This window comes from Mya arenaria, chromosome 17, assembly GCF_026914265.1.
Source record: "Mya arenaria isolate MELC-2E11 chromosome 17, ASM2691426v1".
NCBI lineage: Eukaryota > Metazoa > Mollusca > Bivalvia > Myida > Myidae > Mya > Mya arenaria.
The window spans coordinates 24894132-24910256 of record NC_069138.1 but is presented as its reverse complement, the minus strand read 5'-3'; the positions used below and the strand labels follow the sequence as shown (position 1 = coordinate 24910256).

General features: G+C 35.2%; 1 protein-coding gene across 2 annotated transcripts in view; it reads right to left on the bottom strand.

Moving 5' to 3' along the window:
• Positions 1-12396, bottom strand: part of LOC128224498 (putative helicase mov-10-B.1) — a 54209-nt gene extending 41813 nt beyond the window's left edge. Inside the window, exons 1-3 of one of the 2 annotated variants that reach the window (XM_052934348.1) lie at positions 12272-12396; positions 1630-1897; positions 1139-1332 (exon numbers count right to left, since the gene is read on the bottom strand). In XM_052934348.1, coding sequence (XP_052790308.1) covers positions 1139-1332; positions 1630-1890 — 455 coding nt within the window. In that variant the 5' untranslated portion in view covers positions 1891-1897; positions 12272-12396. The remainder of the gene's footprint in view (positions 1-1138; positions 1333-1629; positions 1898-12271) is intronic. The other variant, XM_052934347.1, reaches the window with a different exon arrangement.
• Between the last annotated feature and the right edge of the window lie 3729 nt (positions 12397-16125).

Sequence of the window (16125 nt, the reverse complement as noted above, 5' to 3'; positions counted from 1 at the left end):
ACGTGTATCAGCATAATTGTGTACTTTAGTTTTAATAGCAAAAACTGATGCATTATGTTGTTAATTTAAAATGCGTTTATCATTGGTACCTGCAGATTGCTTTAAAGTGACTCTCTCAAAAAAAAATAATAACAATTTATTTTATTAAAGCTTAGTTCAAAGTGAGTAAAGAAATTCTCTGGGCTTGGAGTAAGAAAACTTGAAGAATGAACATCCATAAAAGTCATTAATTTGAAAAGATCTTCTCTCTGAAATATGTAAGTCTGAGTCCCATTGAAGACAAATTATTTCTCCACCATTGTACAACTATTATTGATCAAAAAAAAAAATTGCAACCAAAACATGACAACTCTACATAAGGGTATTCAAACAGTTCATTATGATTTGTAATGTGGCTGGAACCAGGTTTCTATTTTTAATTTCCAAGATCTTTCTTTACCAGCAACCCTGTAATTAATTTCATATATCAACAATATATCAACACCCAACATTACATACAAAAAGATTCTTTTCGATGTCAATCACTTCAATATGTGAGATATTGATTTCCTTTCAAATGTTCTAATTTGTGACCTTTTGTTTTTGCCAGTTTGTCGTGTTTAAAGGGGCTGGACACCAGATGGTCCAAAAATCGGAAAATACAGTATTTCCTCAAAACAAGCTTAGAATTGTCAATGCGAGCTAGAAGATGGCCGATAATACATCACTTTACATGATTAATATAATGAACGCAACAATCATGTAGTTGTCTGATCTGTGTGTCTACATTTAATATAGCACATTATGGTTTCCCAGTTTAAATCATATGTTTATGAGTACAGATAAAATTACTGAGATTTACGTGGTAGACAACCCTAATAAATTTTGAATTGGAAAAACACCAAATTCTGCGAAAGATGCATGTGTCGTAAGAGATGTTTTACATCAGTAAGTAAGTTTCAATGTGTTGTACACAACAATGTCAATTTTATGTTATTTTATGACAATTTTATTTTTTCTTGCAATTGTATCATCTGGTGTCTAGCCCCTTTAAGAGATGCAACACTAATGCAAATCAAATGAAAGGACATATATTTTGCTCGGTTTTAAATTCATGACATGACACAAAAATTAAAACAAACTACAGATCACATTTTACCTTTGCTGGTATATATCAATGTGCAGTTTGTGAAACCTATGTCGGTTGCCACTTATATGTGACTCTAGGTTTTTCTCTGAGACACAATCAATCCCGCAAGTTTCACAGAAATAAGGGTTCTCTTCAGCTATTTTCTTCCATTCTTCAAGTTGGGACTGAAACTCTGAGGATTCTGACAACTTCTCATACAGCATCTGGGATAAGGAAGCAGAACATTCTGTCATCATAGCTATGATTTTCTTGAACAAGCCTATTCATATTTTTGATAATTCTACAACAAGCAACAAGCCTGAATATATAATTATACACTTTGTCATAAATTAACAAAACTCTATCACAAAACCTCAACTTTTTTCTTTGAAAAACAAACCAGCTATTTAAAATAGAACAAGACATGTAAATATCTTCTGAAGGACTTTTTTCCAAAAAGAAATTCATATGAAGTTTTGTTTTTTTGAAAGCTATACTTGAAAAACCTGTCAATTACCCACCTGAATGTCTCGGGCGAATGAAAAATAGTCGCCCAACTCATGAATGCGTGTAGTTTTTTTCAAATGCAATAGAATGTCTCTGAATGAAACTTTCACATAGTCCTTGGAGGCAGATCGTCGAGACTTGACAAAATCTTCATCGTACAAGGTTCGCAGTTCGTTGCGCTTGAAAATATCCGGGCACTCATTGTTGTGCAAATAGTTTAGGAATGCGTCCGATTCCTTGACGACAGTGGCAAAAGGCAGGCGCTTCCTCCCCATTCTGAAACTATTTAATTTACATTTGCTTTTGACATTATTTCTTAAGGTATCCAACCCTCAAATGCATCCAATGTACAATCATGTGATTCTGGATGCCAGGTGACACCATATCATACATGCCATATCCCTCGGCGGGGGGGGAAATACCCCGGAATTTCGACCCATCCCCTTACCAAATATCCCCTGGAATTCAGAATATTTTCTATTTATTTATTTAAACTAGCTCAGGGTTGAACTTGAAAGTGGAAAACATCCATAATATTATGAGTATAAAATTCGATGAACACACAATCTGTAGCTTTATTTGTACCATCAAAGACCATGTTGAATATAAGTCCACAAATTGTTGTAATTAGAAAAGTACATGTATAAAAACATGTACGACTTTGAGTCATATTTAACTTTTGTGTGACTCTCACAGATTGACAGTTTTGACATTATTAAAACAAATTGTCTCAGAATCAGCTTATTTTGGCATCAATGCCTTCAAATTAGTCATGCAAGATAACTCACAGTAGAACAGTTCTCAATTGTTTGAAAACTGCCAAAGTTTTTTTCTGAAAACTTTAGTAACGCTTTTAGCCATAAAAGATCAATTTTTACATAGATATCCGATCTTTTGTCAGCAGTTTTATATCACTGGTTTCCACACATATACACAAAAAATGGCTTTTTGGAAGAAAAAATAAATTTCAAAGCGGTCAATATGTGAGGGTGCAGCTTTAATTAAGACTAGATGTATCTTGATCAGAGCCAACAAAAAATAGAATGAAAATATCATACATTAACAAACGGGTTGGTGCTTGTAAATGTTTGCGCTTTCTGAGTTTTACCTTCATGTACATTGTGTTAACAATGAAAATTTTTTGATTTTTTATAAGAAATTGTTTAAAATAATCATCTGGTATCAATGGTATTTTTTAAAAAGCCGCAAACAGTTCATTTTTAACTTTAAAAAAAAAAAATCAAATGAATGAGGCTACTTCAGTAAAACAAGTCAGCAGTTACAAAATTCACTTCACTGAGCAAAATAACAAGAAAATGTTTTATAACTTAGCAAAGATATTAGTTGGATTTTTGATGATAATAATATGAAGAAATGAGGGAAGTTTGTTTGACAATCACTAATACCATCGATGATGCAAATTTGTATTTATTTTGGCGGGGCTGTTCATGTTGATAGCAATGTTACAATTCATCATCTTCAATGCCAGTTGACTAGATTGTAGATCTCAGCTTAGAAAAAGGTTCTTCATGCTTATCTTCTACTCCATGCTTATCTTCTAGCGGATCATGGGGGGGGGGGGGGGGGCGGGTGCAACCCTGGCGCCTTCTCCAAATAATTGAATGTTGACGGAGTATTTTTAAGGATTGTTGTTTGGGTTAGGGATTGGAAGAATCCCATATAACACGTCTTTTATTTTATACTAACCTGGCGCCCACTCCCTTGAATTGTCCCAAGTTTACTTTTTACATCAATATAGGAGAATAATGTCATATAATAATAGACTAGAAATTATTACAATTTTCTTAACGGAGTACAGTACCAAACACCCTTTCCAACACTTTCAACTAATTAAATTTCAGTTTTGAGGAAGGGGCGCAAGTCAAAGGGTAACTAAGTTATGCCCCCTCTAATGTTGAATCCTGGACCCGCCCCTGTTATCTTTTCTTTGAATATCATGTTCCTGGATATTAACGTGTGACCTCACACCTCGTTTCATATGTAACATGATACGGGATCAAAAAACATCAGTACTGTATGACGGTGTATCAGATTTTCCCATAAGGATAGAACTTTGTATATAAATTTGCTGAATATTAAATGACAAGGAAATTAATACTTATAGATATGATACTGTACCCTGGTAAAATAAAAGATCATGTTTGGTCTTGAATTCAATTATGTTAAAAAAAATGTGGGGGGGGGGGGGGGCGTGGCATTAGGGTTGGTGCTGTAAATGCTTGTTGTTGTTTGTCCAATTATGGCGTCGTGGTCGCCTATGGTCTCGATATACTTTATCGAATATTTTGGCCAATATCATCTATGTGCTTTATTCTATGTACTTGTACTCTTGTTACTTTTTCTTTTTGGACACATCGAATTTTGGAAAGTTGTGTGTTTTTTTTAAAAAGGACAAAAAAAATTAAAAAAATTATCAAATTAAATATTTAAAGCCTGTTTGTTTCTGACAGATATAAGCTTAATGAATCCATCAGTTCTTCTTTCGCACTTTTCGTTATTTCTTGTTTCACCCGCTAGTAACCCCAACATAATTGCTGCATTGGATATGCAATGTCTGTATTGTATTTGCAAAGTTCTTTCTTCCAGTCCTCTTCTAGCTTCATCATACTTTTTACAGTAGAATAAGAAGTGGTCTACAGTTTCAGGAACTTGGCAGACACTGCAACAGTTGTCTGTTTGGTCTGGTGTCTGTTTTGCCCAGTGATCTTTGAGCCGGGTGTGACCACTTAGGAGTTGGTTTATTTGGCTGAAACTTTTTCTTTACTTTTCACCAACGCAGTTTCTTACTCCGGGTGTGACAAAGATGTCATGTATGGCAGAAGACCTCTTAGAGTTGCGGTATTGTGCTAACCATTTTTCATTAATGGCTTTTCTTTTTATCATTTGCATGACTTCACTGGCATCTTTCTTTTCATCATTGAATTCTGCTTCATCAAATTCTGCTGCCTTCTTAGCCCCTTTTTTTGCCTGCTCGTCAGCCAGCTCATTTCCCTCTATGTTTTTATGGCCAGGTATCCAGTGCACATGGAGTGTATTACCATTGTCCTCTAAACTTGTTACAGATGTTTTAATGTTAAAAACGGTTTCAATTTTATTCTTGGGAATCTCTCTTGAAAATGCTGTTGATATTGCTTCCTGGCAGTCTGTAAATATGTGAATGTTTTTTCTTTGTGGTGTTGTAGCTGTTAGGAAGTCCAGTGAAAGTTCAATACCCGCCATTTCGCCAGAAAAGTTATTGCCAAGTTTTGACACGCCCTTATTTAACAAAACTGGATTTGTCTTGTATCCTTCAAGATAAATGGTAGCACCCGCACCGGTAGGGCCTGGGTTACCCAGTGAAGAGCCGTCCGTAAACACTAGGATGTCTCCTCCAGATGTAGCATCTAATATGTGTGCTATATTTGCTGTCTGGGTTTCCTTATCCACAGTGAATTGTTCGAAGTAAACCTTTTCGCGTGTCCTAGAAAGACCAATGTACTTCACGTTGTACTCAAATTCCTTCTCTATATTTTCTAGCTTGATTTTGTCTTTGAGTTCTGTGTAGCGGCACATTAGAAGCGCAAATGTTGTAGGTTTCCCTCTAAAACTTGACCTATTTGACATCCACATGTTAAAGTCTTCTTTCAGTGGATCTTCATCTCTTTTGGCTACAATTCTGATCAGTTCCTCTGCTTGTCTCAACTTAATGTGAATGTTCATTGGTAGGGTATTTGTTAATAGTTCCAGTGATTCTGTGCTTGAACTTGGTAAACATCCACTAGCTTTTGACATAGCGCTGCATTGGACCGGTTCAAATGCGCGTATGCATTGGTCAGTTTGAGTGACCAGTACAGGTAAGCCAAAGTCCAAAATTGGCAAGACCAAGGCTTTGTAGAGTTTCATATATGTAGTATGTGTGCAACCGCTGTATTTACTTGTGAAACAATCAACCTTTAAGTGCCCTGTAGCCAGCCATTGACTTCTCATGAATGTGGGTGTTGAATGACAAGTTGTTGTCTATGGTTACCCCTAGCAATTTTTTGTTTTGAAGCAGCTCAATGGGAATATTATTGTAAACCAACTTCTTAAAGGGTTCAATGTCAGTTTTGAATAGGATTGCCTTAGTTTTTTCAGGTTCTATGCTCATGTTCCATTTATCACACCATATATTAATCTTATGAAGATCTTCATTTGTTTTTTCAATGGCATTTTCAATTGACTTGTCACTGTTCCATATGCTGGCATCATTTGCAAATTCTGTATGATGTCCAGTCACTCCGTCCATGCTGTCCCTTGTGTAGAGGTTGCAGAGAGTTGGGCTCAGAACAGACCCCTGTGGAATGCCTTCTTTGGAAATGATTAAAGGAGACTTGTGGTCATTTACCTTTAGGTAGTATTTTCTATCTGTTATGAACTCCTTCAAGTATATCCAAAGTCTTCCATGAATGTTGCTGTTGAATGCCTTTTGGAGTAGACCAGCCCTCCAAACTCTTTCAAAGCATGATTCATAGTCCATGATGACCAATGCTGATTTTTCACCCCTATTGTTGCTTTCCTGTATGCTTTGTACAATATGTAGTAGGGATTGCGTGCAAGACTTATTTTTCCTATAAGCGTTCTGATATTTTGACACTGCATGTTCTGTTTCAAGTTTACATGTGAGTCTCTTTTTTATAATTTTTTCAAGTAATTTTCCAATGATTCTAATGTTATAGGTCTGTATGATTTAACTGTATTGTAGTTTTCTTTTCCAGGCTTTGGTAGCATAATTTTTGGGTCTGTTTTAAAAACGTCTGGCAGTTTACCTCTCTCCCAGCAACTTTGGAACAAGATAAGCAGACTTTTGCTTAGCATTTCGCCACAATTTTTCAACATTACCCCAAAAATTCTCTCACCTGGACATGATGCACTGTTCTTGTCAAATTCTTTTAATACCGAATCTACTTCATCCAGTGTTATGTCTGAATTTTCCATTGTGTGTGGATCTCTCACCAGAGACGTTCTTTCATCATTTTCAATGGTTTCTACTTGATTTTCAATTTGGTAATAATGCGTCTGGCATTTTTCTTTCACTTCGAGTGTTTCTTTACCATATTTTTGTTTCATTTCCTGAAAAATCTCCACATCAGATACTGCTTAGGATAAGTCTTCTTTAACAATAGGCTGGACTGCACACTTGGATTCATCACTTCTATGTTTGTTTATTATTTTCCAAAACTTCTCTGGTTTCCTAGGATCCAGCTCATGTGTCAGTTGGTCCAGGTATGCAGTTTTTGCCTTTTCTATAGCTTCCTGGAATGCCTGTCTTGAAATACTAACTGCACGTTCATTAGCCGGATCTGACCTTACCTGGAATTTTCTTTTTGCCTGTTTGAACTTTTTGTTGAGCTCATTTAATTCAGGTGACCAATAACCTTTGCTATGTGGACAAATCTTCTTCTTAGGTATCACATTTTTTGCACAGCTGAGAAGAGTCTCTACTAGAGACGCATACATTACATCCGCACTTGAGTTTGTTTGTTGTTGTTCAATCCATGACTGTAATCTCACTGAAGTTTCTTTTTCCCAGGTCAACCAATTGGCATTCTTAAAATCCCATCTTTCTTCAGCTTTCCAGGTCTCATTTTCACACAGTGGAAAGGTTATGAGTTTATGATCTGTGTTTAAGTAAGCTTCTTCTTGTACTTTCCAGTTACTGATGTAGAATGGCGAAGTTTGATATAAAGACACTTCTCGGGGTTCTTGTTTGTTTATCGTGGTTATTAAAACCTATAAACATAACATTTATTACACAAAACTAAAGACATAATATATTTGAATAGAACACAAGATCGATGTTAAAAATACATAATACAGGTTACAATACAAAGACCACGGCCGTGTAATAGAACATAATAGAAATACAAATGTGTTTAATAATTATTTGGATATTATCTACTAATCTTTATCTGTGTAATAAAACAAAATAGCTTACCAGGATATGATACGATATACTTTAAAAAGAATAAACAGTTTTGCGATAAACTGAGTAATAAAGTGCGTCTAATACCCAGTCATTTACGGTACTGTAATAAAATGCCTTCAAACTTTACAGTTTGAAGTTCAGATAAGGAGTGGTTAGAGGAAAGGAGAAAGTTAGCGTGGTGCCGTGAAGATATAAATATCGTCCAATGAGATTTTGAATTAAATATATAAAACCCTTTTAAAACATCACCCCATACAGAACATTGTACATACATGAAGATTACATGGACTGAACGAATGACAATTACATGGACAGCACAAGTGACAAAACAAAACGGACTGCTGGGGTGGAGTTGACCTGTCTACAACGATGTTTTGTGTCAGGGAGCACGTTACTATAGATAAGTCAATCACTTTGTCATTTCTAGTGGGTGTCTGATTGTTTAAGACCATTAATTGAGTTCCTTGTAGGTATGTATGAAGTGTTATGCCCAGTTTATTATCTTTTTTGCCGTACCAAAATTTGTGTGAAGCATTAAAATCTCCAAGTATTATTAACGGCGTTCCAAACCTTTGTGCTTGATTGATTATCTCTGTAAACTTTTTAAGCATCAGTTCGTTTGATGGGGGTATGTATACAGAGCATATGAGGAAGTTAAATTTTTCATGGAAGACCTCACACCAAACCGCCTCTACATCACATGTTCTTAGATCTTTTCTTTCAAATATTTTTATACTCTTGTCAATCATCAGTGCAACTCCACCTCCTTGTATGATTCTTTCACTAGCTACCCAGTGCCATCTTTTCTTTATTGTATCTTTGATATCAACTTCAGGATGCCATATTTCTGACATTGCAAATATTTTTATGTTTTGTGATTTTACTACATTTTCAATAAAACTGAAAGATGTGTTTATTGATCTTATGTTAGCTTGAGCAATCTTCATTGTACTTTGTAGTATTTATTATCTAAATTAAATGCTACTGTCGTTGTTGCAGTTGATGTTTCAAGCTGATAAATGCTTGACACCCTATGTACCCTGATGAGTGATCTCCTTTGCAATTTACAAAATGCCGCCTTTGAAGTTCAGCATCAGCCAATCATCAAGCCTGACAACGTCAACGGCAAACTGTCATTGAAGTAAAATAAATATGAGCTGCGTCGCGCGATTTTGAGCCTTCGGACATCTATTTGGTATTGCAATATTTTAATGTTTAATGATATTTCGGAAGAAATTCTGAAAATTTCATGATGATATCACTACAATTGCGTAAGATACGTGTTTTCAAGTGAGACCATGTATTGCACATTTTGAATACTAAAGTTGACGTAATTAGTTCTGGCTTCCATAACTTTAATGTTGATATTTATTTTTTTGATGTTTACAACGCATTAAACACATCCAAAAAGGTAATATATAACGTGTTCGCTGAAGTTCTTTAGCTAACGTAATTCACATGACGTCGTTACAAAAGCCCATTATTCGAATGACGTGCAAAATTAACGTATCAATACAGTGAACTCGACAGTTCCGGGTCAGTAAAGAAATAAACGAAGCGTGTCTGTTGGAAAGGAAACAATAGAAAATTAAAACTACATAAATTGATGAACAAATACTTAATCTAGACTGTGATGCTATGAAACACTTGTGTTTCTTTGTTGAAATTATTCATCAATGTCTGCAACTGGAAGCTGTAAATATGACAGTTTCGGGTCGGACTCGTCACTTCCGGGTCACGTTAAAAATACACATTTCTGAAGGCAGGGGTAATCTCAAACAATTTTTATAATCAGCTGTGAGTAGGATTATTGGTCACAGTAATTAGCAACACTACAGTTGTTAAAGGAACGGGTCATTTATTTAACATTTTCTTTGAAATTTAAAATTATAACACATTTATTATTAAACTACTGAAAAACAACAAAATATAACTGAATAAACGAACACATTATTCTCTTTACATTTCTCAGTAACTTTTCAAAGATAAATAAAAATAACTTGATGAACAACATCTTTAAATGTATAACTTCATAAGACAAGATAAACAGAATGGTATATCAATATAGTAACATTATGTACATTTCTGTTTCTGTTTTTTCTTTCTGAAAAAGTATTCTACTTTAATACAACCATCATTCCAGAACCCTCTTTCAGTGCATTAAGTAGGTTTTTTAACTGAGATGAAACCATCTTTATGTTTTGTTTTGCATATATAAAATAAGAAGCTGGAAGAACCACTCCCCCTCCTTCTTCATTTGGTGCAGGCCATGGTGGGAAGCTACAGTACTGTTAAGACCAAACTTGACAGTTAGTGAACTTCTTGTTCACTATCAGTTCACCATCAGTGCACTTCTCAGTGCACTAGGGTAAGACAAGGGGAAGACCAGGGAAAGACTAAATGTAGACAAGGGGCTGACCAGATAAGGCTTCTTCAGTCTGTCATAAAAGCTATATTTACAGTGAAACTTAGAATGATGTGTGTAGTTTAAACAGATGTTTTAATGTTAATAGAATAATTATAATCCATTTGGACCTTTCATGTAATTAATATAGATTTATTAAATTAAATAACTGATGTTGTTTTATAAAAAAGAAATTGTCAAAACAAATATATTTAAATGTTTTTTTGTTTGTTTTCTTTATAAATATGCATTGCATTATTTTGATATTAATTGATAGGTATAATGATATAACTTTGGTTCTGGGTTAAAGGGTTTCTAAAATTAATTAAAATGAATTCATGAGCCTTTATTTAAACGTTTTCACAAGGTGATAATTACAAATTGTTCGTTATTTGAAATAGTTAATCATCAAAGTTCATGCCTTATAGTTCCAAGCTCAAACTGAAATTGTTGTGCCGTTGTTGATTCATTCAAAGGTTATATAAACCAAGATTTTCTTCCATCTATTCTAAAACTTTCAATTTTATGTTTATTTTTGTTTAACAAATGTATTATGATTTAAGGTTCATCAATAAATGCAGTATACTAAAATGTTTTGTCACAAGTTAAACAATGAACTACTAGAGAAAATGATCTTATCAGTAAAATTAAATCAATAAAGTAAGGCCAATCTGAGTGGACCAGAAAAATCAATACTGGTTTATCTAATAAACTACAGACTACATTAGTTTATCAATAGTGCACAAATTGTTCACTAATAGTGCACTCCTAGTGAACAAGAGTGTAAAGTTTGGTCTTAACAGTACTGTAGGAACTGGTTCTCCTGTTGCTTCAGCAAATATTTCACCACCTGCATCCAAAACAGAGCGAAAAAGTCCTGCCAAAGACCTTGGAACATGTCCGATCGGCAAATCAGCAATATCACTTAATTTAATAAACCTTTTGGTATCGGTTACCATTTCATGAACATTCTGTGGAAACTGGTCTAATGATGGTATCCAAACCAAACAAGCATTCAAGTCTTTAATGTTTGTATACTCTCTATCAACTATTAAACGTGTTGGTTGTTTTGTAAAGGGTGGCCTAATCTTGTATGCATGGTAAACCTTAATAACTGATTTCTGTAATGACAGAAAAATCTGGTCCACTATAATCGCTTTCAGTAAATGTAATCTCCGAAACCCCGGCCTGTGGATCGTACTCTGGTGGATCTTTTAGTGACTGAAAATAAATACACAATGCAACATGAATGGAAAATTAAACAATGCCCACAATTTTACATACAGAGTGTTAATTAATTTATCCAAAATATGAATAAATTTAGGTAAAATTGCATCGGAGTCATTCTAGAGTAACGACTTTATGAGCTACATGTATATAGTAATTCTTAATTGAAAACTAGTTTTTTGGAGACAATTATTAGCACATTTTTTTTTATTTTAACAGTTTGAAGGAGCTTTTTACCCCGTCTTCAGTGTGCAGTCAGGGCATTGGAAAGATTCATCTTCGGCAACAGAATCGGCAATACAGTCAGAGTGCAACCAACCATCACAAATGTCGCACTGTATCCATATACTTTCTCTATCTATCTCCAACTCCTCTTGCCATGTCATTAAACAACCTTTGCAAAATTCTAAGTCCTTAGCTATGCCTCGTTTGTCGTTTGTACATGTTTCACTTTTCGCGTATCGTGATGACGACTTCCGGTTTCAAATGACAAATTAAAGTGAAATTAGCGAACTGATTGGGAAATATGACTATATATTCAAATGATAAAAATCCTGTATTGTTTTTGAATTATAAACATTTTGTTCTCGATATGACCAAGAACTGTCGATGACCCGGAACTGTCGAGTTCACTGTATAAAATAAAGCTTATAAGTAAATTATTTTCTTATCACAGAATCTTTAAGGAACAAAATTAAGATAAAAATAATGAATCAGTTTTGCCTTTTTAATACATTTGGCCGTTGTAAACACATACTATTAATGCAGTCAAAATATGTCGGGACGAAATCCATGGTTGCTATGGAAACTTGGGTAAACCAATGCCGGCAATGGTCATAAATCATCGAGAAAATGATGCACAAATGAAAAAAACTTTAAAAGACAGAAGTCTGGAAGAAATTTATTTACATAGAAAAAATCATTATTTTTGGTATTTTTTGTTAATGATTATTTCATTTGTAATAATTATGTCCGAAGGCCTAAAATCGCGCGACGCGGCTCATATAACAGTACAGTAATTATCCCGTACTGTAAGTATACCAAATACAGACAAAATTACCTGGTCACTAGCTTAGCTGACTACTTGTACATGTCACAATGGCATGAATTTATCAGTGTTTATGTTTGTTTTCTGAAAATCGAAAACGAAAGTTGAACTTCTGAAATAACTAAACGGTATGAATAAAGACCGGAAGAGTAGGAGAGGCACTGGAAGGCACGAAAGGCAAGGAATCACCGAAAAGCAACAATAAATCATGCTTTTTTAACTTGCTTTTTGGTGTTTTCGCCATTTTACTTAATGCAAATTATTAAATGTTCTTATCTAAAACAGATAGTTCGTTTCAGTAAGTGTAGCGTCTACTATAAACCAATAACATACTTGAGCACAGTAGCCTTACACATTTTTGAACAGCTATTTTGTTGATATATCTCTCCCCTTAAATTTATAAAAGTAAAAGTATATTCTTACAGTGAACAAGGAAAATATGTATAGTGCGCAAACACAATAGAAAACATGTAATGTACATGACATCAACAAAGTATTGCTACTGATACACATACATAACTGAACATATTTCAAGACTTACACTTGACTCCAGTAAAGTCAAGAAAAAAAATAGAAAACAGCAGGCTAGTAATTTTTCGAGAATAGTTCATTATTTACTTGTTATAACTTGTCTATATTTCATCAACAATATTTGTACTTAATTTGTTTTGTTTTTCATTCAAAGGGCATAATGAAGGCGCCTGCACGTGATTTTATCTGGTTGTATGAACATGGATAATAGTTTTACTCGATCAAGCTTCATAGGCAGCAACATATCCATATTCATGTAACAAAGTGCTCTCATCTTACGTATTCTTACATGTTCTATGCCTTCCTTTTTGTTTAATCAAAGAAATCATACGCTTTTCGATGTTTTCTGTGATTTTTGCCTTGCTCTTCGGTGGTTCAATGAAGAACACCGAAAAGCAAGGCAGGGCAAAAAGCACGGCGGACACCGAAAGACAAGGCAAAAAGCACGGAAAACACAGAAAGGCAAGGCAAAATGCACGGAGAACACCGAACGGCAAGGGAAAAAGCACGGAGAACATCGAAAGGCAAGGAAAAAAGAACAGAGAACGCCGAAAAAGCAAGACAAAAAGCACGGTGAACACCGAAAGGCAAGGCAAAAAGCACGGAGAACACCAAAAGGCAAGGCAAAAAGCACGTAGAACACCGAAAAGCAAGGCAAAATGCACGGAGAAAACCTTTTTGTAACATCATTTGCTTTTGGTGTGTTTTTGCGTTGTTTTTCGGTATAAATGTGATAGATGGAAAACACCTAAAACGCCGCTTATCCTGTTAGCGCAGTAGTTCGTGCACTTGCTTCTCACCTAGGCCGGGTTCGATTCCTGGCCTTGGCGCATGTGAGTTGGTAAGTGGTCACCAAACCGTACAAGGTGGTTTTTTTCGAGTTCCCCAGTGACTCCACTACAATTAAATAACCACACACCCGCGCAAAATCTTGCCAACGACAGTGACTTAGTATAAGTTACCATAATACCACAATCGTTGTAAAACATATAATGTTTAAACTTTAGCAAAGCATTTAATGATTCGATTTGGTCTCATTAATAGTTTTATAAATAATAAAACGTCTGGAGCCCTTCACGAGTTTTGGTAGACATTAAATTGTGTCTAGCCTCATTTACACATGTACCCATGTATCCATTCGCCGACTATTGGCCGAGCATCAGCTTAGATAAATAAAAATTGTAACAAAACACACGGATGAAGAACATAGCTCCCTGTGTATTAGACGATCAAACTAGTTTATAATGATGTTTCGTCATATTTCATCGGTGAGATCTAGTATCAAAAGCTTTGTTGTAAAGAAAAGTAAGTTTTATTGTCTTATGGCACTTTGTTCTTTCCTGGACGGTTTTGAAATTGGAACCTCACGATAAATATCATTAATTTGGTTTGACCTTAAATTAAGGTTCTTTATATTTCAACTTTCGTCTCATAAGTTAAATTATAGGTTTCACCTTGTGTTTATTGATGTGACTATCCCTAAGGTAATTGTTTCTAAATTCAAATAATTAATAACTCTGGCACGTCTAGAAGTAAGTTTATTTCTGTAAGAACTGCCTTATAATGCTGTAAAATTCAATATCCATAGTTGTTTATGTAAATTAGCCCCTAGTACATTTAGTCAGAAACGACAAAATGACAACGCAATCGACTTCTGCCACTCCAGGGAAATTACCTGTGTGTGGTGTTTGCTTAAACATGTGGACGTAACCTCCCTTTTTGTGCGATGCTTTCTAGTGGGGATGGTGGTACGCGGACCTAAAATAAAAGGACAAGACACCACAATCATGGTCCCAAAATTGGAAAATACAGTTTTACCTCAAAACAAGTCTAGAATTGTCAATGCAAGCTAGTGTAACGTGCGAGACCATCAAACAAACACCAGATAGCCGAGCTTTCTGGCGTAATGAAACAAACACCAACAGATCCCTTCAGGGAAAAAAGCATGCTCGACCCAGAGAGGGTCCACTGGTCTTTATATACATTTACATCTCTTTTGTCACATAGTCCGGGCTTTGCTAATTTGCATATGACCGTACTCCGCTACAGCGGACCGTTACATTACTTTCCCCTCGGAGAAACTCGTCCGGAGTTTTACAATCACCAGATAGTCGCGCTTTCTGTCGTAATGAAATAAACACCAACATATCCCTTCAGGGAAAAGCATGCTCGAACGTGAAGCGGTCCACTGGTCTTTATATACACTAACATCTCTATTGTCACATAGCCCGGGCTTTGCTAATTTGCATATGAAGGTACTTCCGTTTTATACGGACTATTCTTATGAACGCGCATCCGCTACAGCGGACCGTTACACTAGTATGAGACCGATAATACTGCAACATCATTTTACATGATCAAAGAATAAACACAATAATCATGTCGCTGTCCCGGTTGAGTTTCCCCGTTTAAAATAGCTCATAAGGGTTACCAGTTTGGAAAAGTGCGGGATAGATATTTTGCATGCCATGTAATCGTTTCACAGACTAAACTGTTAAAGACCGTTTTAGCAACTCGCTAGCATTTTAAGCAGAGTTAACCGTTCTCAAAATGTTCCATCGAACAATTTAATCACCGATGTTTATCTGTCGGGCTCTGTGTCTACGTTGTATCACAGCAGTAGTCCGATTACTTGCAAAGACCGTTCTTTCTAGAAGCCATGAAGTGTATTTATTTGGCATGTGGAAGTCACGTTATAAGTACATATAAATATGGCGACGCTATATTTAAACTTACTGGATTTTACGTGGAAGACAACCCGAGTGAATTTCAAATTCGAAAAATTCACAAAAATATGCGAAAGATGCTTAAATACTCATAAGCAATGTGATACAACAGTAATTAAGGTTCAATGCGTTGTACACAACGATATTAATTTTTGACAATTTTCTTTTTTTTCCTTGCAAGTCCCTTTTATTTATTTTTTTATTTTTTATTTTATGTTCTTCGACCAAATATCCTTATGGGGTAAAAAAACCCATAAATCACAGGACTGCTATCCTGCTGAGCGGACTTAGGGGGTCGCTCTTGATACCACAGGGGTTTATCCTTTTTTATTTGCCGACTGGTTTTTTAAAATAATATAACTAAAAAATAAACACATATATATATATTTATAATAATAAACAAATATACAGAATATAATTTATACATAAGGGTGCCATTACCCAGCAGAAAATTAAACAAAGTTGAATATCTGAAACTGACGGTACGTTAACACGCTCGTATTTGGCTTCGGGTTTGTGCTTACTTGCCAACGAGAATAAACTAACCTCTATTATTGGTATTTGTGTTTACATGAACATATTTGCCTCCAGACAGAAAAATATGCCAGC